The 25584-nt window shown below is 36.3% G+C and overlaps 1 protein-coding gene across 3 annotated transcripts in view; it reads right to left on the bottom strand.

Annotated features, from left to right (window-relative positions):
* CNST (consortin, connexin sorting protein) overlaps window positions 1-25548 on the bottom strand; it is a 48753-nt gene extending 23205 nt beyond the window's left edge. Inside the window, exons 1-5 of one of the 3 annotated variants that reach the window (XM_050315253.1) lie at window positions 25382-25548; window positions 23582-23678; window positions 11408-11842; window positions 4596-4801; window positions 1264-1294 (exon numbers count right to left, since the gene is read on the bottom strand). In XM_050315253.1, the coding sequence (XP_050171210.1) occupies window positions 1264-1294; window positions 4596-4801; window positions 11408-11792 (622 nt within the window). In that variant the 5' untranslated portion in view covers window positions 11793-11842; window positions 23582-23678; window positions 25382-25548. Of the gene's footprint in view, window positions 1-1263; window positions 1295-4595; window positions 4802-11407; window positions 11843-23581; window positions 23679-24646; window positions 24978-25381 lie in introns of those variants that run through there. The other 2 variants (XM_050315255.1, XM_050315254.1) reach the window with 2 other exon arrangements.
* Between the last annotated feature and the right edge of the window lie 36 nt (window positions 25549-25584).

Here is a 25584-nt window from a genome sequence, read left to right on the forward strand (position 1 = left end):
AAAGCTGTTTTACCAGCTATTTGAAATTAAATTCTACAATGCAATGAGGATAGAGGTACGGTGAATGACATCCTTAGTCACACAGAAAAAACACTTTCTATTATTCATGCTAATTAAAATAATGGAGCAATTATTACAAAAACACAACCAGTACTTGTTAGTCTTGTTAGCCTCATGCAACATATACATAACACGGTTTATGAACAACAATATTAATGGAAAGAATATTCCCTGCCTTCAAGAAATCTGTTATTAGAAACAGAATTACAGATCAGAGAGATAGCCTTAGAGGATCACACAGCAACAAACCCTGAATTATTGTTAATATGAAGTGCCATGCTGGATGAATTAAAATGTCTGTCATGGATAATTAATATAGTGCAACATGATCAAGTAAGTTCTTTATTAACCTCAGGAAACTGATGGCTGCAAGTACAGAGGAGATATCCTTCATAAATATGTATTATATAGTGGTGTTGAATTCCACGCATCAGGTGTACATTGCATTAAAAAATATTTCTTTTGATCAGCTTTAAATAGAGTGCCCCTCAATTAAAGCAACTTTGATGAAAGAGGAAATGTCTTTCTATCATGCTTTTTAAATTTTAAATTTACTGTATTTCCCCCCCTGCATTGCAATGATTTACCACAGAATTTTTCCATGCCTTTATCTTGAGCAGTGCATTTTGGATTTTCTGATGGATGCTTTACAATTAGGATGATTGAGACAAAAGTGTAGCCTTCTAAGACAGTGATGGATACTGTATTTAAATACTGCTCTTATAATACTGAAACAGTTAGTTCTCTGGTTTTGTACTACAGGCTAAGATAATTTGACTAGGTTTCTTATGCCTTGTTATTTAGCCATTACAATTGCCTATTTGCTATATTTTGTATGTAACAAATTACATAATAAAGAAATAATCTGTATGCACAAATTCTGTAATTTATGATGAATCTTAATGAATCACATATACCTTAAGGGTTTACCACTCTTGCTTCTTTTTATAGCCTGATCATTTTCCCCTAAAACCTAAGAGGAAATCCCAGTCTGCTTTTTATAAAACTGTAATTTAACTTTAAAGTTTAATATGATTATTCTCTCCCAAAATTACTGAAATATATCAAAGTAATTATCAGTAGTTTAACTATAATAATTTTTTGACCAAACATATGAGTCAACAGTAAAGCAATTGTCTTTTATGCATTGTCATGCCACATTATTTCAGTATTGTATAACAATTTTTATAAGTAAAAGGATACATTCCTCCTCTTGAAAATAGGTCTCAGCTATCTGCAAAGGCAAAAAAAAAAAAAAATTAGGAATCTATAACTGTCATGAGAGTGCTAAGCATGTAATGTGAACTTTTTTATCATGTTTAAACATCTGATTTGCAGGTTCATATTTAGTTTGGGTAAAATTTGAATGTTCAGACAAAATACATGTATTCTTATTCTAAGAAAAATGTTTTAAAAGAGTATCAAACAACAAAGAAATATTAAGTCCTCTCACATAAATGGGTATGCTCCAATGTTAGTGAGTTTTATGCTGTTATGAGAAAAGTTATTTCAGAAACATTTTCAGTTATCATATAAAAAAGCCTTAAAATGACCTAGCACAAAAGTACTGTGTTTACTGACAGAGTTCAAGAGTTTTAAGATCATTGCTGTGCTTTCCTGAGTATTACACTGAAATATGTTAAAATGGAAAAATGGAGGTTTCCTGACTGATGAGAAAAGAACAGTCTTTGGATAAAAGACACTAAAAATATTGCCTATCACCGCACAAGTAACAAAACAACGACTTTCCTGTTTATATCCTTTTCACAATAGATAATTACAACAAATATTTCAAATTCTGTGTAAAATATGAATATTTGAAATTCATGAGATAAACCTAAAAGGACTCAAGTTCTGAACTTTTTTCTGTATTACTCTGAGCCTATCCACAGGAGCCAGGTAATACCCCTGCATCAGCCTTATGCCACTTTCTTTCCTGAAGCTGCTCTACTGTGTGGAAAAAAAACCTTAAAGATCCTCTACCTCATGTCACTAAGGCCATGCAACCAGCTCAGAGAAAGCAAGCATCCACAGGCAGTCAGAAAATGAACATATTTTTAATCAGAATTTCACTTTGACACAGCTGTTAGTGGGGAATATCATAGAAAAGCTAGCTGACTCCTGGAAAAGAAAAGATGTAACACTGTATAGAAAAGCTAACGTAGTAACTGAAACTTTTTTCTTCCAATTCCTCCCTTTACACAAATAATTGTTGACAATTGCCACAACAACTTATTTGTGCTTGCTAGAGAGCTGTGCAGGCTTTCATAGGCAGCTGAGGAATACTGACAGCTTTGTTTATGAATGCAATGAAATACAAAAAACATAACCTCAAAAGTAAAAATATTTTATTCTACAGAACTCTGCACTATCAGTGACCTTTACGAACAACTAATCAGTCTTCAGGGACAGTGAATGTTGGCAGTCTTCCTATTTGCCATGCATGGTGAGGCAAGGGCCATGCTAGCAAAATGTGTCCAGGAATTGCAGGCACCCTGAGACCAGAACGTTCTGGTTGAGGTCCCTCATAGATGATACTCCAATGATTTCTGTGGGAGCACATGAAAATGCAGTCTCAAAATCTTTGGGATATCAATTCAATCATAATACAAAAGGCTTAACAAGTAGGTACTTTTGTAAAAGTCTAAAGATGATTGCACAAAAAAATACAGCAACTTGATAGATGAGTCGAGACTACAAATTGTATGTTTTCCTGCCTCTCAGCCTTATTAATAGCCACCAGACCATTCTGAGCCCATTACCTTCAAACAAGAATTGGTAAGTGATTTCTAAGGTTCTTTATTTGCACATTTTGTCTGCATTCCACAGTAGTCTTCTAAGGATTTCTAGAGCTATCAAAACTCTATTTCTACGTCTTATGAATAAATTAGATTCTGTAACAAATGCTAAACAAATCAAATTAATCTCATTTAAGACAGGGAAAAAAAATCAGATCCCATTTTAATTAAAAGTTAAACCTTAGAACAGTCCCCAATATTCCACAGCCTTTAAATACTCAATACAGACTTTCCACTAACGCTGTAGATTATTAATTCTCCAGAACATCTGACACAGCTCTTGATTTTGCATTGAATTTTATCATACAGAATAAAACCAGAATGTGATATAAGACTATTTGCTAGACTTGGCATAAAAAAAAGTTACTGGCAGGCTGTATTAGCTAGCAATCTAAAAAAAAAAAAAAAGACTGAAGATGACAGGTTAATTCACTAGAAAAAGAAAAAAATTCTTAATAGACTCACTTTACATGAATGCTAAATTTAAAATCTTTTCCCCTCTGTCCTCCCCACAATAAGTTCTGCTAGCTTTCTTTCAAACAGTCCATTCAAAATGTACATGTTTGAATCTGGAAATGCAGATTCTGTCACAGTTCCTGTAGGACTTTCAAAATGTTCTTACCCTTAGGGTAGGGACTTACTCATCTAAAAAGCAACAAACAAGATTTCACCTCCATCATGTTCTGATGACACCTCTTGGTGTTTGTAAAGTGTTTTGAAGTTTTTGCCCCGTGTTGTTTCCCAAAAATGGCCTTTGTACTGACTCATGAACGACCACCAAATTCAGATATGTCTAAAAGTATAAACAGTTAACCCTAAAGCCAAGTTTCACTAAGTTAAGGAACAGTATCAAATACCTTTGCTGAAGCACAGATTAAAAAAAATAATTTAAAATTCTATGTCAAAGGTAAATTACCTATAATATGCAACAACTGAAGAGAAACCTTTCTCAAATATAATTGCTTATTTGTATCAGAGAATAAGAATGCAGGAGTGTGATTGCAGTTTAGAAATTTAAAATATCAAAATCATCCAACTTTCCAAAATAAAGATAATCCAACTAAGTTAAATCAGGCACATATAATATCTACATATTGTCCATATAAGACAGCACAGTCAAATGAAAACTCTTCCAGTCCACTCTTAGTCTGACACAACTAAGCTATAAATTAATACTGCATTAAGTCCTATCCACATATTTGTTCTGCATCATAACCATCAGAAAAAAAACACCTGCACACTGGCCAGTTAATAAACAAGATTGCTTTTCAAACTGCACTGTTTTTGCTTTGGTCTTGCAGGTTTGGCAAATGTGCTTATATAAAGGTAAACACTTTGAATCTTAGCATTCATGCATGAAAGAAGTCTGCAACAGTAAAAACAAATCTAGGTTTAAAATGTTATTTACGTATTTGCTCTCTTGTACCTATATCAGCGTATTACAAACCATATTTAATTTATACTGAACAGTGATTTTCCTAAATTCTTGCCAAACTAGAATTTCACCATTTGGGGAATTAGAAAACCCATGTTTAAGAGTTTCCTTTAACTGCAGAATATACTTACAAGGCAATTTATAACTTAACAGATATTAGAAGACCTTAGAGGAGATATTTGCCTTGACCATCAAAATATCCAGTCCACGGTATTTATTGCATTTATTGCCTTTTTTCCTAACAAATAAAATCTCAAATTAAAACAATATTTGGTGCAGCAACCCAGAATCACAGGAAGTACCTGATGCAGACACAGGGGCAGTATCTTTGAATCCATCTGCTCAACCTCGTCACGGAGCAAAGAGAAAAGAGACTGCAACATTTGGTTTTGTTCTTCTGGGTGAAAGTTTTCCTTTGCTTCAACAGCCTCTTCAACCTGCACAGAATCTGTATCTGTAATAAGAGTATTTTCCTCCTTGATTGTTGCAGTTCCTGCTGTAGAAATTCCTTTAAAAAGGACAAGAACTTGGGTTAGGATTCAAAAAAATATAAGGAGTTGGTTTTTATAGTAAATTTCAATATAAAGCCATGAATAAAAACCTAGTATCTTAAATAACATCCCTGCAAGTAAACAAAATACTGTCCCTGTCAGAATTAGTTGTGACAGGCCTGTCTCACCATCAGCTCACCTACCTGAAAGAACACAGCAACATACATCAGATATTTTTGTACACTTCTAACTGGGACCCTGCTTTAACTTAGGGGGGAAAAAAACCAAACCAAAACACTTAAAGTGTTCCACAGAGTTTATTAATAAGAGACCAGGATGACATAAAAAGATATTGTGTTGTGACTGGTGTTGAACTTCTAGCTGAAAAATCAATACTCAGATCCAGGTAGTCAAATTTCTACATTAAGACTGAACAGTAGTACAGCAGAAAATAGAGTTGTTTATAACAGAGTTTCGCTCAGAAAAGGCAAAAAGCAGATAGGTGAGGACAGTGTGAATGAGGTTCTCAGTTTGCCTCTTCAATCCTGCCAAGGACCTTGTATAAGGAGGTGTCCTGAGGATGGGCAGATGCAAGGCAGGAAGGAAAATTTGACCTGTTCCTGTTCTGATGATAACACACTGACAAGATCTTAAAGGATAGAAAGATGCAGATGATGATAGTGGGGGATTCTACTGGGGGGAAGAGATGTCCAGGGGGACTGTCCAGCTGAGTGAAAAGGAATACCCCTCTAGACAGTTGGACAGTTTGTTTGAGAGTCCAGGGAATGAGCCAACAGTGCTGATCTACGCTAGTAACAATGACATTTAAACTGAATTTATATTCCAGAACTTCTTGCTAGACAGAAAACTCAGTTCTCAGTGGTATGTCCCCTGGCAGTTCACTGTTGCTTATCTTCAATTTTATCAAACTCAAAAAAGTCAAACATGCAAGTGGAGGATATATGAAGGATGACTTAAAGCAAAACAGTATAAAAATATTACAGGAAAATTTTTCTGGGTGAAAATCCCGTATTTTATTGTTAGAAATGCAATATTTGTAGTGTATTTCTGATCATTAATATGTCAGTTATGAGAAAATATTAAATGAGATAAGCGAAGAAGTGTAGAGTAGTACTAGTGACAGCAGTACTGGGAGAAATCAACTACCCACATACTGACTGGATCAGTATCTCACCAAGATCAGAGAACACCTAAAAGCTTCCTATAACACACAGTCTTATGAGCAACCAGAAAATTACAGCTGATTCCACCAATGAATGAACACCTTTTTTTCCCCAAAAACAATATTAAATTTGATAGATGTACATAGAACTGAACTTCTAAAAAAATCCACTAATTTGTAAAAACAATTTAGAGAAGTTGGCCACAAATGTGCACAATAAGTTTTTAGAAACTGAAGTCATGATGAGTATGTTATTGTTCCCCAGCTACATCCATTTTCTGAAAATCATGTTATCATTTAAAAGCAGGACAGGTGGGGGCACTGTTTCAAGTAACCACCACACTTTATGTCTACAGCTTGGGTACTGGGTTTCAGACCCCCTTGTGTTTACTGCAACTGAGACCCTTTACTGATGGTTCAGCTGTAAGATTTAGGGCATTAGAAAGGCGTTAGCTTGTCCACTGAAGGCTTCAGTTTTACTTTTGGTTATTTTAAACTCTTTACTAAATAAACTACCCAGGTCATGAGTACTTATAATCTCTGTGGGTGGTTATTTTCACAGGGCGTACTGCCAGAAAAAATATGGGTGTAACTTAACATTGCTTTTCCAATATTAATGCACATCTCTGATTTTCCGGCATTTATTTGAGCTTCCTGTGGGTCAGAAGCAACAAGAGACATAACTAGATGCAAGATACAAACCAGGAAATACTTCTGGAGATGGAATTAGGGCTGTCTTAAAAAATATAGCTTCCTGTTCAGCACATGATCATGAAAACAGAAATGAGGGTCCACATGTTCTGGCAAACTCAAAACATCTCAGAAGAACAAATTAAGAAATGAAACATCACTTCAAACTGCACTTTATTAAGCAGCTAATAATCACCTGTCATATCAAAACAAGAACATTGACGGAAATATGCTCAATAGCAACTGTCATGAAAAACCTTAATTATGTTATCATGATACTGTTGCTAATACATACTTCCCTGATTCTGAAAACAAGATCTTACAGTCATTCAAGTTAATTCTACCTTGTTGGATTTTAATACAAGACAACATTTGTGCCTTAGTAGCACTATAACAAAGAGCTTTTATAGTAACACTTAATAATGCTATTTCAACATAAAGGTGTGATGGGCTAAGATCCCTATTTATTTTTTCTCCCTATTCTTGAAAACAAACTACTTTTTCGTTAAATCAATCAAGCTGTCCAAAGCAGATTAATTTATTTTTTTTACTGAAGACTGGTATCTTATATATTTTTCTGATTTTTTTAATAAGGAAGGATTAACTTTCTCACTTTATAAAGCATTGATATTTACTTCATAGTAGAATAGAAAGCAAAGCCTTTATGAAAATATATGTGAAAAGACACAGAAGGTATCAGTGGCCAGAGTGTTCACTAGGCATGGGACAGAGAGCTGGGTTCAAGTTTTTGCTCTGCCAGGCTCACAGATGTTTCGACTGACATCATCTAGGCCCAGCTGAGTGTGCCAATGTTTCCTAAGACATGAGGAGAAGCAAACTTTCCTACAATTTCCCCAACAGTCCACAGAAGCAGCCCCATGTTTGCAAAAAGGTCAAATTTTGTGAATAAAAATGACAAACACATTTTTCAATATGCCTCAAAGATTTTTATTTATCAGTACTGCAAGTCTATGAAATTAAGATGCACTTGCCACCTGCCTGAAAATCAGTCAGAGGTGCAAGTATGAGGCATTTGTTACCAAAATGCAATTATGGATATTGTCCTCTGTTTCTCAATTGAATTTTAGTTTTCACATTCAGAAGCATTACCTCAAGTCACCAGTAACAGAAGTTTCTAATAGAGAAAACATATGGCAATCTCTTTTTTAAACATTCTTTGGTACCCAGAATCAGAAAGCTGGTTCAGACTGATTCATTCAAGAACTATTTAAAAAAACCCCAAACAAACAAACAAAAAACCCCCAAACATCAGCAAGTATTTAAAAACCATTAATTTTCAAGAGAAGAGGTTTTAAGACAAAAGTGTTGGTGTTAAAGATACAGCTTTAACTGAGCAAACCCCAAATCTTGTTTAGTGTGGCACAGAACCCTAAATAAAATAACATTGCTTGAATTTTCATAAAATTTGACAAACTTATATTCATATATTTCATTTGCTTCAACACCAAATCCATCCCAATCACACCACTTCCTTCCTTCCTCCACCTTCAAGCTGCTTTCAGAAATAAGTTGAATAATCTATAAGAAAAAGTGTATATTGCAGAATTTAACTTGGGGAAAAAAATTCCATGCAAGTTACTATGCTATCCTACGTTAAGGAATTACACACTGATTTTACAATATTAAGTTACTAGTTAAGCCAGGACTGATGTTTTCAAAAAAGATGACCTTATTTTCAGAGAACAGGGATAATTTCATGTCCACATTTACAAAAATACATTGAAACAGATGACACTTCATGAATTACTATCTCTACTGCACTTAGTATGATTCATTACAAGGAATCACAGTATGAATAATCACCAAAGTTTAAATGAATAATCACCAAAGTTTAAATTCATCAATTTAAATTTACATCAGTTCTTTGATCACCAGTCCTCCTTAAACATAGATAATCATAGTATATTCAAAACTATAATTAGATACAAAAGAATGTCAGAAAAAAACGGGATCTAGAAGCTACAGACTTGTCAATTTAATAAGTCTATTGCAGCATCAAAAGAGCTAAAAGGAGGTGCTTCTTCAAACTATAAAGAAATGAAATCTTTGAACTATTTACTCTAGGACACCGAAATGGATGCAAAAAACCAACTGTAAGTCAGGTGACAAATTCACTCTAAGGTATTACAGTCTATCAATTCCCACTTGGTAAAGTCCTGAATGAATAATTGTAGATTGTAGATGTCAAGCAGAACATGCAAACAAATCACTGCATCTCTGCCTTGTCCTTATACTCTCACCTACACATCCCTTATTGGCCACTGTCAGAGAAAATACTGAAATGAGTGAATTTTCAACCAGATATGGTGATTCTTAATCTTGCATTCCAGCCTAGTGATAGTAGAAGCTAGGATAATTCTAGCTCCAACACATTCCATGCATATACAGAAAGACAATAATCAAACTTGTAACTGTTTATGTTTTTTACAACAAATATTTAGAGGATTTCAAACACATTGCAAGTGTGAGTGCTTTCTCCTTCTTCTAAATTAAAAACATGTTGAAAGACTGGCTTCTCTAATGACCACCAATACTCTGCTGAGCAAGTCCCAAGTAAGCAGAAATGAGCAAAACATAATTTTCCATATTCCACATTGATTGCTTTAGTCACTAGCAAGAGGAGGAGTACGAACAATATGCTTTTTAAGTCAAACGTCATCTTTTCCAGAATGGCAACATTTAACAGCAACCTTAACAGGAGTGCTTGTAGAGAAAGAGAAAAAGATTCATAAATCTATTCTTTAGTTATGAGTCAAAGTAACTCCTTCGTGATTTCTCAATAGTTTTTTTTTTAATATCACCATAATACATGCTATGCAATAACTTAGTTTGAAATTCCAGCTTGCTTGTCTGGTGCTCTGCTGTCACCCACTCAGGGATCTTCCACTCTAGTTTGATTATTCTCTCTTTTAAACTGAGTTGGTACAAAGACATAAAAGCTAGTTTACGTAGAGGGATATTCAGGAATCATTTAAAATAGCTGGCATTGGAAGTGAAGTGGAAGATTGTCACTAAAATAAAGACATTTGCAACATCAAGAAATCATGACACAGTCACTGCATTGTGTGAAAACAGAAGAACTATCATATGAGCGTATCTAAAAAAGTAAATGTATATTAGCCCATAAACAATGGGAGATACAAAGTAATTTTATATTTTGATCTTCCTCTACAACAATCAAGGTCCCTTATTAATAAAGTAGTAAGATTTATTCATAACAATTCAACAAAACTCTAAATAATTTTGCAGGTAGGATGTTCTCTGGTGTGGTATTTTAAGTCGCTGGATTTTTCCACGAAATTTTCTATTATTTCAGAAATCTGTTTTTTGTCTTAAAACTTCCTTCTACTGTGGACAGCTCATTTTGTGGTATTTCTGCATCAGTTCATTGCATTTATCTACCAGAACACATACTAATGGAGAGAGAATAAGGGTAAAGTTGAACTTTCAGAGTTTAGGTGAGTTTTTTTCCTTTTCTTCCTCTCACTGTGCTTCAGCTACCTTGTAACTTTTCATCAACTTGTTTTTTGTTATTCCCATCATACAGATGATCGATTCTCAATTACTTCTGCCAATCTGATTTTAAATATTTTATGTTATTATTAAACCTTAAATCTACAAATTAAATAAATACGTATTAAATGGTGCAGAAAGGTATTAAGAAATCATTCTCCCTATAATGACAGATTTCAAAATGCTCTTATCTCCACAAGAAAATATTATCTTTCTCTTCTAGATTTTGCCTATACGTACAAGATATGGAACACAAGGCTTCCTTCTTTTCCCATCTTTACCTATTTTATCATCTGTCAACTGATCATAATCAGTTTTCAGATTAGGTCACAAAAGACTTGCCATTTATAAGGAAAATTCTAATCCATTTTAAAATGCATGTGGGGGGAAAAAAGCAGGCATGAATCAGTTGTTCCAAGTAGCTTTCGAAGAAACCTATGCATGAAACACACTGATTTTAATCAATATATTTACAGCACTATGACACATAAGCTTTAGGATAGATGGCAAAACCCTAATATAATAACAGTTTGTGTTACAAGAAATCCTACTCCTTCAAAAAGGAAAGAAGGATCTCATCTAAGGACATAGAATAAACATCACATTTTCCTTATCCAATACATATCCAAAACCTGTAAAGACAAAATAACATCAAAAATTGGTAGGAACACACTTTTTTAACAGTTCATTACCAAAACACACATCCTAGGACTATCTGTTAAGCTTTGAAAAATGTAAGTAAATTTTGACAACAGGAGGGCAAGATCAAACTATTTGGTACTCATAACAAAATGTCAAACCTTGACACTGGATCAAGACACAGAAATCTTGCACTTGATCACAATGTTCAAATGAATAAAACCATATTACCTGAATTTCTGTCTATTTTGATTTGGAAGCCAGCCCAGTTTCCTTACTGAAACCGTGTACATCCTCTACTCCTGTTTACTTGATGTGTTACACTTTCTACATAGCCACTGTTTAAATACAGAAGGTGAAAACATCTACAGTTGAAGCTGGTTAAGTACCATTAGCACTTCTGGAAAAAAAAAGGAAAACAAACCAAAACCCACCAAACCTGTAGTGAAATGCTAACAGAAATTGGTATGTATAACTGGTATGTATTGGTAATGTATAATTTTTTTATTAGCTCACAGATTTAAACTAGAATGTTATTTTTTAAGTAAACAGAATAAAAACTTTTAAAATAAAGTACCTTTAGACTTTTTACTGGAGCTTCTTTTGCTTCTTGGACTTCTTTTTCCACCTGGCTGTTTTTCTGTAATAGGCTTTTCCTCCAGCTGAGGGTCCATATGGACATTTACAGATCTCTCAGTCTCACTTTCCTTACAGCTTGGGATACAGTCTCCACTGTCCATATTCTCATTATTATTGATGTTATCCTGTTCACCTTTATCCTGTCGTCCCATAGCAAAGCTGCTACTGGTCAGAACTTCATTCCCATCACTGTCAAGTTGATTTTCATTTTCATCAGCTGAAGGAAACAAATGAGATGCCAAACTTTCTACCCTATAGTTAGCAGTAAGACTGTCCTTTGAGTCTATTTGCAGATCATTTGGAGGAAATTCGCTGTCATCCATTAGAGCGTTACTTGTTGAACCCCTTAATCTCTCTCCAGATATTTTTAAACCTAAAACATAGAACCAGAAGAAGCATTTATAATATGCATAACAGATAAATAATCTCAGCCAATGCCAACCAATAAAGAATCACATTAGCCAAGCGGTACAGTTTAAAAGTGTGGGGAATTTCTTTCATACAGTAATGCATTGAGTCATTTAAAGTCTTAAACCAAAGGCTATAAATATTTTCGTATTGCATACAAAAAAAGCCCTATAATGTTGTATTTTTACCCAATTATAATTGGTTCCAGTTACCTGTTCAACAGCACAGCTGACCTTTACAGCAATGCTCACAGTGTTACAGCTGAGGTAATGAGAAAAACAAAAAGATAAACAGAAGCCACCCTGTTGCCCCCCCCTTCCCTCCCCCCCTCATTTTAAATCCATGGCTAAAACAAAAGCATTCTTGTCACATAAGATCATAGGTTACCTGAAATAAAAATAAACCAAGGAGGAATAAAAGTAGAACAACATTTATTTCTGTCAGTGATGATTATCAGATCAAACTTGCAGACAGATTAACTCTGTTTCAAGAATTAGACACAAGTAGAACCTGTTTATTGACTCAAATTGTCGCACTATTTTCAAGGAAACATTCAATATGTCTTCAGTATACACAGAAGCAGATGGTTTGTTCATGAAAAACCTAATCCCCCACCTACTCTCAGCAGGAGTCAATTTTCCCTTTTTGTGAACACGCAACTCTAATCAATGCTGCAATTAAAGACATTCATGAACAAAAAAGGGTAACTTGTAGCAGAAGAGCTACATGTTTGTTGTATAGGACTACTATTGTATCAGTTTCTATCTTTAGCCTTTAGAAGCACGGCAATACTGTTGCTTCAACTTAGCAATTACATACATGAAACACAGCTCCATTATGTACATCTCACTAGATTTATCTCACTTGTTTTAAACAGTGAAGCCAAAAATCAGCAAGCACTTTTGTACTATAGAAGAGCTCAGATGAGCCTCCTACCAGCAGCTTCCTATGCTTTCCTTTACATGAAAAAACATTTCAGGATACCTGTCTTCACCAGTCTTTCTTAACTCTGATGACCTCCTCCTATACACAACTGAACCAAATGAAATACACACTTGCTAAAGATAATGTTTCCTTTTACTTGCTAGAAGAATTTAAATTGTAGAAAAATTGAAATAAAGGCCCTAAAGAATAAGTAGGTTTTCCTTCACACATAGGAACATGTTTCTGATAAAGATTACTAAAAAGATTTCCCCCAAATTATTTATCTACCATCTTAGTAGTTGCTAAAAGGACTGTGAGGAAAGAAAAAATAAAACATCACTCCTATCTTAGAGCAGGACAAGAAGGAGGATTCATAGAGCTACAGGCTGCTCTACTTCACCTCATTCCTTTGAAGGTGACACAGCAAGTTATCCCAGAAACCATTTTCAAACATATGAAGGATAAAAAGGACATCAAGAGTAGGCAGCATGGATTTATGATGGGTAAGTGGTGCTTAACCAACTTGATAGGCTTCTACATAAAGGTGGCTTGCTCAGCAGAGGAGGGGAGAATAATGGATGTTGTTTACCGTAATTTTGGTGAGGCTTTTGACACTGTCTCCACTAACATCCTCACAGACAATTATACAAAGTACAGTCTAGAATAAACAGACAGTGGGGAGTTCGAGGGAAGCATGTAGAGGGCAAAAAGCCATCACCATCTGGACAACACAAAAGCAAAAGTCAGCACCACCCAGGACAACTCCACCTCTGCTTCCAACCTGAAGAACTTGCTAACTGTTTCCAGACATACCAGTCTAGCAAAAAATACTGTCTATCCTATAACATATAAGGTGCACGAGGGCAGGTTTAGACTGGACATTAGAAAGCATTTCTTTACTGAGAGTGTGGACAAACACTGAACAGGCTTCTTAGAGAGGTGGTCAACACCCCAAGCCTCTTTAAGAGGCATTTGGACAATGCCCTTTACAACAGCCTTTAACTTTTGGGCAGCCTTGAATTGCTCAGGTAGTTGGACTGGTAATCACTGTAGGTCCCTTCCATAGGAAATATTCTATCCTAGTCTAGAAGAATAATGAATTGTACATTAGAGATGCAAATGGAATTTTCCGTTGGCAGCCATATAATTGGTTTTCCTTGAACACCAGAAAGACAAAGAAGGGAACTCTAGAGAAGATACGCATCTGTTTGTTAGAAGGATGCTCCTTAACCAAACCATTTTCTCTCAAAGATAGTTAAACACAAAATGAAAGGTTAAGAGGAAGACAGAACTTCAGTCATATCAGAAGGAATCAGAACTAGAAGATATTTTTAGACACCCACACTTTAGTTATGTTGATTTAAGGATAACTGTTCTAAAGCATTAAAAATAAATCCCAAACACAATGTTAAACTTGAAAGGTTCACTTCTTACTCTTACTACCATATGAAATAATAACTACTGCTGCCCTTGCCATCTCATAGATTAAATGATGCATTAAACAAAAGGCTGAAGTAAGTTGCCCAAAGCCAACAAGGAATTAATTTTAACAGCAAAAATTAAAAATCAGCATGTCCTACCATCACTGTTTTGCTTCTATCTGTAGACAACAGTTTATCCATTCACCAGCCAGCACAGGGAAACAGAAATATGAATGCAGTTGAACAAGGTGTTTCCTATTAGATTGTGCGAAATGAGAAAAGATGCTTTTGACAAGTGACATTTTCTCTAGAGGAAGCTAACATTTTGATAGAAAATGTTAACTCATTTCCTTTGAACATCTGGCTAAAACGATAGTCCCTCACTAGCTGAGAGGCTGGAGAGCACAAAATTTCTTGCTTTATTGCTTGAAACTCAATATTTCTGCAAAAAAAGTAGTCATGAAAATCTATTCCTTTCTACAATCCTTAGGACTCCTTAGAGAATGAAAATCCAAAGTGAGCTAGTTTTTAAAGAATTTAGAACATTTTTGCCCTTGATCTTTTAAAAGCATTTTTCCACCCCCTAGATGAAACTTTTTTCCTTCCTGGTTTTCAGTGTTTCTATTTGCAATTCCTTTCGAGTTCACCAAGGCACTAGGCAGGTATCAAACTGAAGCTAAATCCTGTGAGAACAAACTTTAGCTCTGTCTAAAAACACAGAACACTTAGTTATAAACAAAAATGGAATTAAAATCCATCATGATCTGAACTATGTTCAACAGATCATGCAGTTTCTGCATTTAGTGATTTGCTATTGAAATGAATTATACACACAAACCAACATGCTAATAAAAAATGTTTGTTACTTCCTAAGCCCATCTTTCCTCCTTTCATTGGTTGTCCAAAATTGAAACAAAAGCTAACACTGATTAGAACTGTGTTGACCTCTGTTAAAAGGTGCCGATGAATGAAGGTGTGTCAGTTCCAATTGCCTCACAGATTCATATAATTGGCACATGTAATCATGGTGATTATAGCACAAATGAAAAATAAAATGGAAAATATTTGCCTAGCTGCTAAAAGACAAAGTATGTATTGAAGAAATTAGTTTTATGTTTGTTTGCTTTAGGACAAACAATATGTACATTAGATAAATATCATGACCCTCACTTCTATTTTACATCAATTTCTATTTTAAAAAGCCCATGCTCATCAGCGTTCTCTTTCATGTAATTCATACAACTTAATGGAATTCCAACAACTTTCTTAGTTACTCGCTTTTGTGTGTATACAAAGCCTTCTTCCCATCTATCCTTACTATGGAAATATAATCTTAAATACAGATGTTTGGATTGTGTTTTGAATTAAAAAAAAAAAAATTTAGTAAGAACTGGGATCATTCCTGACCTGGCACAGATGAAACTTGAAGAAAGCATTAAAATCAGAACAAAAAATAACCAAACCAAACCACAAGTAAAAGCACCACCATGCCTAAACATTAGTACTAAGCAGCTCCTCTCTCCCATAAAGCTGGTGGGTTTTGTGAATGTTTACTGAGCACACAGCATAGTATTTCATTTACTGATCTCAGAAGTATCTTAGAAAACAGATCAAGATCACAACATCGTATCTTCCAACATTCAAAAAGTTTACGTCAAATTGTTTTTTATCCCATTTGACTGCCTTCATATAGCTCCTCTGCCAAAAACACTATTTTCCCCTCTCTCATTCTCATGCCACTTAATTATTCTATGTTAATTAAAGACAATTAAGTCTTTTAATTCTTTGAAAGTTAGTTTTCCCCATTATATCACCTACACTGCGCTATTCAAAATGAATGGGCATTTCAGACTGGCTCCCAGTGTTGCTGCTATGCAATCTTTTAATTAACTTTAATGATAAAACACAATAGCCGTATAAAATCTGCAGTTAGAAGCAGTTATAAGCATTTTGGAGGATTTAATTCAAAATTAATTGTAGCAATAAGTGCTCCAAAAGGAGTAGCACAAAATTCACTAAGACCAACAGAATATCCTGTATCTTTCCGAATAAATGAAGCACATCTATGTGAAACAGGGATTAACCAGTTGTTTTGTTGTGATGAAAAGCATCTCATAAGGAGATATCAAACTGAAAACTGGCCAAGAGTCCAAGTGTTTTTTTTTCTCCTGAGATATAATACAGTAAGTGTTACAAGGTACAAGAGAATTCATTATGTCCTAGCAGACACTAACGAATTATAATCATGTATTTTTGTTTTGTGCACAATATACATGGAGCAAGCTGTACACGGAGAAGAAAACCTGGATCACAGCAAGGTAAGAGTTTTAGAGAGGAAGGGACAGCACCACATATGGCAACAGCTATTAAGTCTAGAAAAGGTTGTTACATAAACAACCAAACAGGCTGTCTAGAGCTGTTGTGGAATCCCCATTCTTTTAAAAAAAGAAATTAAGCAAGTCTCAGGTTCAAAGTCAGGTAAAAAATAGACAGTAGCTGGGATTAAAGAAATTCAATTTTCTTTATTGTTGCAGTAGTTATGTCATCTCTTTCCCTCTTTTTATTTCAATATAAGCAGCTTTACAAGTCCTAGAGAAAACAAAACCCCAAATCGATTCTATGAAAATGAAGCAAATATTTTTAAAAACCATTATGTTTACAGAGTTGTTGCTTCTACCTTTAAAGAAAAAAAAGTAAAACTGTGGAAACACTAAAATTTAAAGAATTACTAAACCTATGCCACATATTTCTTAAAAAGAATAACTCTGTTGACCTTTCTGATAGCTGGTGTGAAGATACATTACAAGAGCATATTTAAATGTTAGTATCTCCTTTCATATTGATAAATAATCTTCTACAAATTAGTACAAACCAATGTAAAAACTACCATGGCCATACACAGTCAAAACATGTACTACAAATTCTTATTACTGCCCATTAATGCCCACATAGAGGAAAGAAGATTGACCTTATTTTATGAATAAATATATTTACTACCAAAATGAAGATTCACCGATGGAGAGGAAACTCTAAATGATGTAGTAACTACATGACACTATGCAAAAACTGCATACAACACAGCATTACAAGTTCATTAGCTTGCAAGGAAAAAGGACAATGCCTACTATGCTGTTATTGGAGCTAATAAACAAAAAGCCCACATGTTCTTTAGAAAAGTGCACGTGCAATTTCTCTGCAACTGTTTGCTTCTTTGTCTGATGTGGAAACCAAGATATACCTAAAGAAACCTAGAATACTATCAACAGAGTGGCCTTGCCTCACCACAACCAAGAAAAGTACTAGTTGCTGAAGATGTACTTGAGCATCACGGAATTTGCTGCAGAAGGAAAGAGACAGCAGACAAAGGTGGTAGGCATTTCATCTACTTGTAATCGTCTCACAAAGCCAGACCACTTCCAGATAGCACAATTCTGCTCTGCATTGTATGTGCAACACTACAGTTAGAATGCTGCTGCTGCTAAAGAAAGGGAAATAAAAACATTTGTATGCTTCCATTATCCAACCTGACATCTCTGCAGAAAAAACATTGTATCTTCTTGTGCTGTCTTATAGCATGGACTCATTAGCAGTTTATTGTTTCACAAGATAATCTTATGTACAATCCCATTACTGGATAGCCTGGCTATGAGAGAATCTCATTAAATCCTCCTAACTGTTCAGTTTGCCCTACGTTTGGCTTTCAAAAAATGTACTAGGGGTAAAAATATCTTTATACATGTTTTCTGCTTCTGTGTCAGATACACAGGTTAGGAAGTCTATTTCTTCAAACGTGTTAAGTCTGCTGTCCTCCAAGAAGTATCCAGACACAGGAGTGGTTTATCTAATTTCACTGAATTTACAAAAATCTCTGAGCACGAACAGCTTGGTGGTTTGGCACTTTCTGACATTTCTCAAGTGTCAGTGGCATTTAAAACCACGATGATCTTCACATCTATAAACAGCAGGAATAGTGAGGTTTAGAGAGGAAGTTCCACATTCTATTTTCAACTTCTAAGCTTCCTAGTCATACTGCTTATTCACAGCTTTAATAAACAATGATAAACATATACTGCCAGGCATAATCTACTATTCCACATTTAACATTACTATAAAAACATGTTTCAGTCAGCAGCCAAATACAAGAGGTTTGTCTGGGAAGAAATAGCAGCTTTTAGTAGAACATATGACAGAGTTCTGTCAAAAATTTCACATAAACCACCTCTTTGTCAGCATTCAAAACACACAGTGATCAGTCCTCCAAGTGTCTGAAAAGTTTTGAGTTTCAAGCTTCACTAGAACAAATTTCATTGAATGTTATAAGAACAAAAGGTGACCTCACCATTCGATGTGTTGATTTTTTGTTCTTGTCTGCAACAAAACACCAGAACATGTCTTGGGCAGGGGCAGAAAAACAGTAGAATAGCCTGTTTTAGGAGAATGGAGAACTCTCATCCCTGCAGCTATTTTTAAGCAAACATTGGTCAGGAATTACCTATGAGTAACAGGTCTTGCCTTGGGATGCATGAACCTCCTTTAAAGTCTTATGAGAAGTAGCAATTTGCCTGTTTTTGATTTTTGGATTTTCCTTCTAATTGAAGAGTGGCCAGATTTTTGTTACGCTACAGAACATGTGCACAAGTTTGATTACAAAGTATAACAAAAATTAAAGACTTCCTATGAGACAAATTTATGCATGTTTTCTAGGATAAGTACATTTTTCTTACAGGAAAAAAAAATTAAAAAGTCCTGCAAATCCACACAGACTATATTTGTGAGAACTAATCAGCTCAACTCACTTTTATCCAAATCTTTACAAGGACCTGAGAAAGCTGACAGATCCTACCACCTCATAAGAGGTTGCTAGAAAACATACAATGATACAAAATCTCTCACGATCTCATGAAAAAACTTTAAACATATATGAAAAGGCAGAGATGACAGAACAGAGTCCCTTGAACAGGAGGTGCAAGAAGAATGAGGCAATCATCTAAAAGCTGTCCCACTGAAGAAACGAGTGTTAAAGACTTTCTGACAGTTGAATTTCATAATGAGATTGAATTCCATAGTTTTTATGTATTGATGAGGGATGAGTAAGTTTATAGCCCCCACTGACACAAAGAAAACCAGCATTGTCAAAATATTCAGTGAGGCCCTAAATCACATCAAGGCCAGAAGCAACCACAAATAGAATGGTAAGCTATCCATAAAAGTTATTGAATGATTCTTGTCCATAAGTATTACATACTTACAGTCCCTTTGTTATCAAGTCTGCAGGTCCAGCCAGAAGATGAATTAAGAACAGAGTTAATTGCTAGAGCTTCAATAATTGTCATCATTAGAAAATGAGAATATCCATGAGCTCTTCCAAAATCTTGCATCAGTTTGTTTTATATTTCCAAAGGGAAGTATGATCTAATTTCTACATTATTCAATGTCGGATATGAATGACTGAGATCAAATCCCTTCTTTGCCCTAAACCTCCTCCATGAAGTCAGTCACACCAACATTTTTTTTTTTTTTGCCTTTAAATGGATGAGCAAGAACTCAACCATGTATAAACCGGATGAGACCTATGTTAATCAAATCACAACCCCCCAAAAAACTAATCACTGGTGTAACTTGATTGAAGTTAATGAAGCTGAAACAACTTAAACCCAGTGGTGAATTTAGCCTGAAGTGCTGTTTCAACCCTCCGCTTTCCAACAGGAAGTTATTAAGGTAAATTCATTTCAGCTCTAATTGTGCAAATAAATGCTGGGTTATATGAGCTGTCTGTAACAATTTACACATAGTTTTGATTAATAGATTGTGGAGAGGTTTTCTGAAGCAGAGGGCTATCAGTTTCTCTTTTGGAATTTGAATGTATGCTTGCAATACCTGAGACTGTAAACAGAGATCGAATTTGTTTTAGACCAGTTTTTCAGAAAACTCCTATTATAAAGGCCACTTTAAGTAGTTTCCATTAAAGAACTTTTCATTACAAAGTCACAAATGCCACCAACATTAACAAAACCTAGCATCAGTACTGTAGGATGGTAAAAACTATTTTCAGTTGAAACCCAAAGCAAGATAGTTTCAATGACATAAAGACAGGAGTTTTACAGCCTATAGAGAAACCAAGTGATTACTATTTCTCCTTGTGTTAATGATGTCATATTTCAGTGCTAAAATTGTATGCTTTAACAGTCATTCATGAGGAAAAGAGAAATCCAGATAAGAAACTAAGCAGCTACCAAAACAATATTGGATAAAGGGTAACTTTATATGCCAACTGCCATAAGATCTTCCTGGGACCAAACGTGTAAGCTTTGCACTGTGCATGTCACTTTATTTTATAAACACAGGAGTCTGAGGCAAGGAAGGTGCCAAACTATAAACTTATAAACTTGTAAGTTCAGGACAGATGCAACCTAATTTGTTTATTTTGCCATTAGTCAACTGTAACACTGTAACAACAGAATGAACAACACCTGAACTATGATGCAGGTCCAGCTGCGAGATAAGATAAGACCATCATGCCCTCTCTTTGAGCCATAAAGCACACAAAATCCCAAGTTTAATGTATATTATGAATGTCTGCATGATTTCAATAACATATTCACCAAGTGAACCTAAAAATCTTCCTAACATGCTCACATAACAAATACTAAAGTCTGGGTTCTTTTCTTTTTTAAAAACAGAGTTATTTTGAATTAATCTGAATTTGCTCTGCAGTATAATATTAATGTTCCAAACAACTTACAACAAGAAAATTAAATTTATTACACAGACAGAGAAAAGGAGTGTTAAAGCTCACGTTCTACAGCCATGCATTAGCAATTCACTTGGGACAGGCAGAACAATGTATTGGAACAACAATAGAAAAAACTTCACACTCCTAAGCACCTCTGTTCCTGAACAGCAAGCATGCAACACGTTAAAATTTGTGAACAGAAAAATTTGACACTAACATCACTAAAACCTCTACCCTTTCCTTATCAGTTAGCCAGACATTTTCAAAGACATCACAGTTATACTGCAGGTAGATTAATAAGTAAAAAAGTCCATGAAAATCTTTAGTGTGTCAAGCTCTTGAGCAAGGTAACACTGCAAAAGCCTTCAGAATAAAGACTTATGACAAGAGATAGACACAAACGTGCTCAGTGAATTTGAGTCAGCACAATACGCTCATCAGAACTAAATGAAGAGGAAATTTGGGAGAAAGAAACAGAAAAAGTGCCTATTTGAATGTTTTTGCTCCTGTCTACAAAGGTTTAATAGGACTTTTTTTCTGCTTGCACACAAAAAACATTTGCAGTAAATTTAGTGCTGATGAAAGATGCCAGATTGATAGCCCTAGGGACTGAATTTCTCTGTACACACAGAACAGATAAAGCACAGAGTGAGAAAGTTTGTCCCCCTGCCAAAATGCCTTACAATACATAGCTTATGCAACCATCTTCACACTATAGAACCCTTTGCCCCTCTGCTGAAAATGTAAAAAATATTGTTGCTTAGTGTTCATTATAAGGGGAATAAAACATGGACAGTGTTTTTAGCATCAGCAGGGACAGAACTCAAGGCATCTGCTCATTTAAAAATGTTTATTTTTATGCTGAATGGCTCTTTTGTCAGCTCTGAACTTTGCTGCAGTGTTTGTAAGGCTACAAAGTCAAGCTGCACCTGGTATGAAAATGCTTTCCCACTAAACAGCATGTTATTACACGCACAAAATAGCAAAGGAGGAGTGGTTTAACTTTTTTTTCAAATAACCTTACATCAACATACATGACCACACATCTAGTGCTCAGAAATTATCTCAAAGGAGAACTAACTTGATTGTTTCACTTAATTGGCACCTAGGCCCTCACTCTCCAGTGATCTGCACAATTGATCTAACCGACTTGTAATGGACAGTAACTCCCTACTAATCAGGTTTTCAGTGCTGGGCTGGAAGCTACACTGTCACATGGAGCAGGCAGGCTTCCAAGGAACTTTGGATTCTTATTTCCCTTACTACTAATAGCTTGGCCAAACACCAAATAGCCTCCCCCCACTCCCCGGCCCCTGTCCCCATCCAAGCATCAAGCCATTTTTAGTTGCCAACAGATGACACGTAGGGAAGCAGTAAACTAAGGTTTATAGTCCATAATGGCTCTAAATACAAAATTACTGACCTCATTATAAGGACTGACTTTCACCTCAAAGGAAGACATCCAATATAACCCACAGGTTGCAAACTCGCTAGATCTCAAACCAGACTGTGGTGTAGGATTAAATGCTACTTCAGTTCTTGGGAGATTTCCTTTGTGTATGTAAGGGCATGGAGTGGGGGACAGTGATGACAAGAAAACATGACCAAAAAATAAAGTTACTCTCTCACTGATTTTTAAAAAACCCTGAGTATGCAATGTTTACAGCACTTCTGAGGAAATCTCCTACCACTCCTTTTACTATTTTCCTTGGTCACCAACCAAACTACTACAGCAAAATTATTAAGTTTGTGAATAAAATAAGTGAAAATGATAATTCTGTGGCATCCTGCATCTCAGCAAGGCAGAGACATTTCTGCCAACTCAAGCATGTATCAGGTTATTTTATTTTCACATTACTGAAGCAAATACACTTAAGTGATTCTTTCATCTCTTGTTCTGGTAAGAAAATGTACCAGTGATACTGGTAAGTATCACTACCAGAACAATATGATCCTGCAAATTTCCAATCACATATTCTTTGTGGGTTTTTTTGTGCAAGATGGAAATTCTACCACATCTGTACTTAAAATTAAGTAAGGACATTAGAATTTGAAAAACTGAGATCTAGATCTATATACTACAGCAATTTTCACCCTTACTTATAAATGATTGTCAATATTTGCCATGGCTAAGTGGTTAATACATAGCAAAATAATACTAAAAGACTAGTGCTTTAATATTAGCTTGAAAAATAAGCTTTAAATTGAGTAAAATAAAGGTAAATGCAAGAGAGATTTAGAACCACTGAGAAGAAAAATATTTCCTTACTATCTTTTTGACCCATACAACTAATGAGCTCTTTTGGTGCAAGCATAGACTGGAATCCAAACAAACAGGTAGCCCTTTTGATTACCTCTGGTTTATTTCAGAAAACAATAATTAGGAGGAAACAATAATTTCAGCACACCCAACAATGCACGTAAATTACAAAGACATAAGGCTCTATGAGGTAAGGTTGTAAATTGAAATATTTTCATGTGCAGATAGCTGGATTAAACTAGAAAATATATGGCACAATCAGCCATTAACATAAAGATAACTGTTTGAGCATCCTTGTGATACACTTTAGTGTATTCAACAACTTTCTGCATTGTATTTTCTGAACAAAAAATGTACATAACTTACCATTTTCCTAGGGTGTCAACAGTTTCTCAAAGATAATGACCAGGTCATAAAGAGGTAGTCCTTTATGATTGCAAGATTCAGTACATATATAGCAGTTCTAGTAGGGGGAAAAAATTCCAAAACATAAGTTTAGCCTATAGAGATGTGTGATTCCATCCAGGCAATTGCTAAGCTGAAGTAAATAAAAATGAGTAATTTCTAGTGTAAAAAGAATTGTCAGGGCATTTTGCCTCTGATTCCTCCAAAACACTCATCTGAATAATCTCAATTACTCTGAATGCTCTATTCAAAGATGACCCTAGCACTCCTGAGTGCTTTGACTAGCAACAAAAAATTCCCCAAATTAATTAATTAAGCTTAAAGCCATACCTAATTTTTGTGGCCATAGTAGTCATAAACTCTGATAAGGAATGCTGAATTAGGACATGAGTAAACACTTACTCTAAGAAAACTAAGTTATGCTTGACGTTCTAAAAGTCCTACAGATTACTGAATTATCAGACTAATTAGTAAGAGACGAAAAGAGCTATTAAAAACATAAACTCCAGTTTAAAAATGGATTGAGGTCTATCCCATCATCCAGCTGAACAGTCTGTCCATTTCCCTTAAGGCACAGGGAGAACTATTACAGCACTCAGTGTAAAAAAGCAGAGTATTTAAATTTCAGATATAAAGAACTGGTGCATTTGACATGGCATTTACAATCTTTTCTAAACTCAGCCCAACCCCTCTTCATGCCACATGCAGATCTGCCAAAAAGAGAAAAACAAAGCCACAATTTTCTGTCCCAGTCTGTTTAAGAGAGATATGTCAAACAAAATGATTTTGTTTGGTAAACAGGCAGGTGTTAATCTCTCACTTCACAAACAGAAAAATGAGATCTAAGAAATTAAGCAATTCTCGCAAATTCATACCTAAAGCCTACTTTTGAACCATTAATTTGAATACCAGTATACACTGTGATTGCCAGATCTCTCTTGCCTTCTGTACAAAATAGACGGGGAGCACGAAAACACGTTTGGGAGGCGTCTCTCTCCCTTTCACCATCCCACTGTGGCCACTCACCTGCCACTGACAGGTTTCAGCACAGGTATCCCTGAAGGAAGAACTCCGGTTTTGCAAAACTTGATAACGTTTGGAAGATGTTCTTAAAAGTTATTTCTCGTTAAGGCATTAGAGACATTGCTAAAAGGACAACGTCCCTGCTATTGAATTACTGGTTTGACCTAAGGCGCGATTGCAACAAGGTATCGAGCAGAAAGGAGCCGACAGGGACCGACGCCGGAGCAGGATCCTGCACCTGCTGACGGCGGCAGGGCGATACAAACACCCGAGTCCCGAAGTGACTATTTAGCTGCAGACGAGGAGATCAAAGACTCCCGTGAAACACCCTGGCAAACCTCAAACTAAATACGTAGCTCCTGGGACTTCACCAGCACCCCGAGCGCACACATCGCCGCACAGCGTCTCGCTGGCCGGCCCCAGCCTCCCCCTCCCGAGCCACCGCCACCCGCCCCAGCCCTCTGCCTGCCCTGCTCCAGGGGCACCGCGCCGGGGAAGGAGCCGCAGCGCCGGCGCCCGCCCATCCCGGCCGGGGCGGGCAGGGCGCTCAGCCCCACCGGGACCGGGACCGGCACCAGCACCGGGACCGCCACCTTCCCGCCGCCCGACTGGCGGCCCCGGCCCGCCCCTGGAGCTGCCGGTGGCGGCCGGGACGAGCAGGAGGCGGCGGCAGCGCGCGGCACCGGGGGAAGCATCTCCCCTTCCCGTCCTTCTGCGGACAAGCCGCTGTCAGCTCACCTCAGCTCCGCGGCGGCTCGGGCGGCCGGGACCCGCCGCCCGGCATGGCGTGGAGGCGCGGGAGCTGGTGTCGCCGGGCTGCCGCAGGCTGGCGGCGGTGCGGGGCGGGCACCATAAACAGGGAGGGAGGGAAGGAGGGAGGCGAGCCCTCGCCGGCGGAGCGGAAGCGCGCTGGCGAGGCCGGGCAGCGGAGGAAGTGACGC

The sequence above is a fragment of the Myiozetetes cayanensis genome, unplaced genomic scaffold (assembly GCF_022539395.1).
Source record: "Myiozetetes cayanensis isolate MyiCay16 unplaced genomic scaffold, myiCay2020 scf2-11, whole genome shotgun sequence".
Classification (NCBI taxonomy): domain Eukaryota; kingdom Metazoa; phylum Chordata; class Aves; order Passeriformes; family Tyrannidae; genus Myiozetetes; species Myiozetetes cayanensis.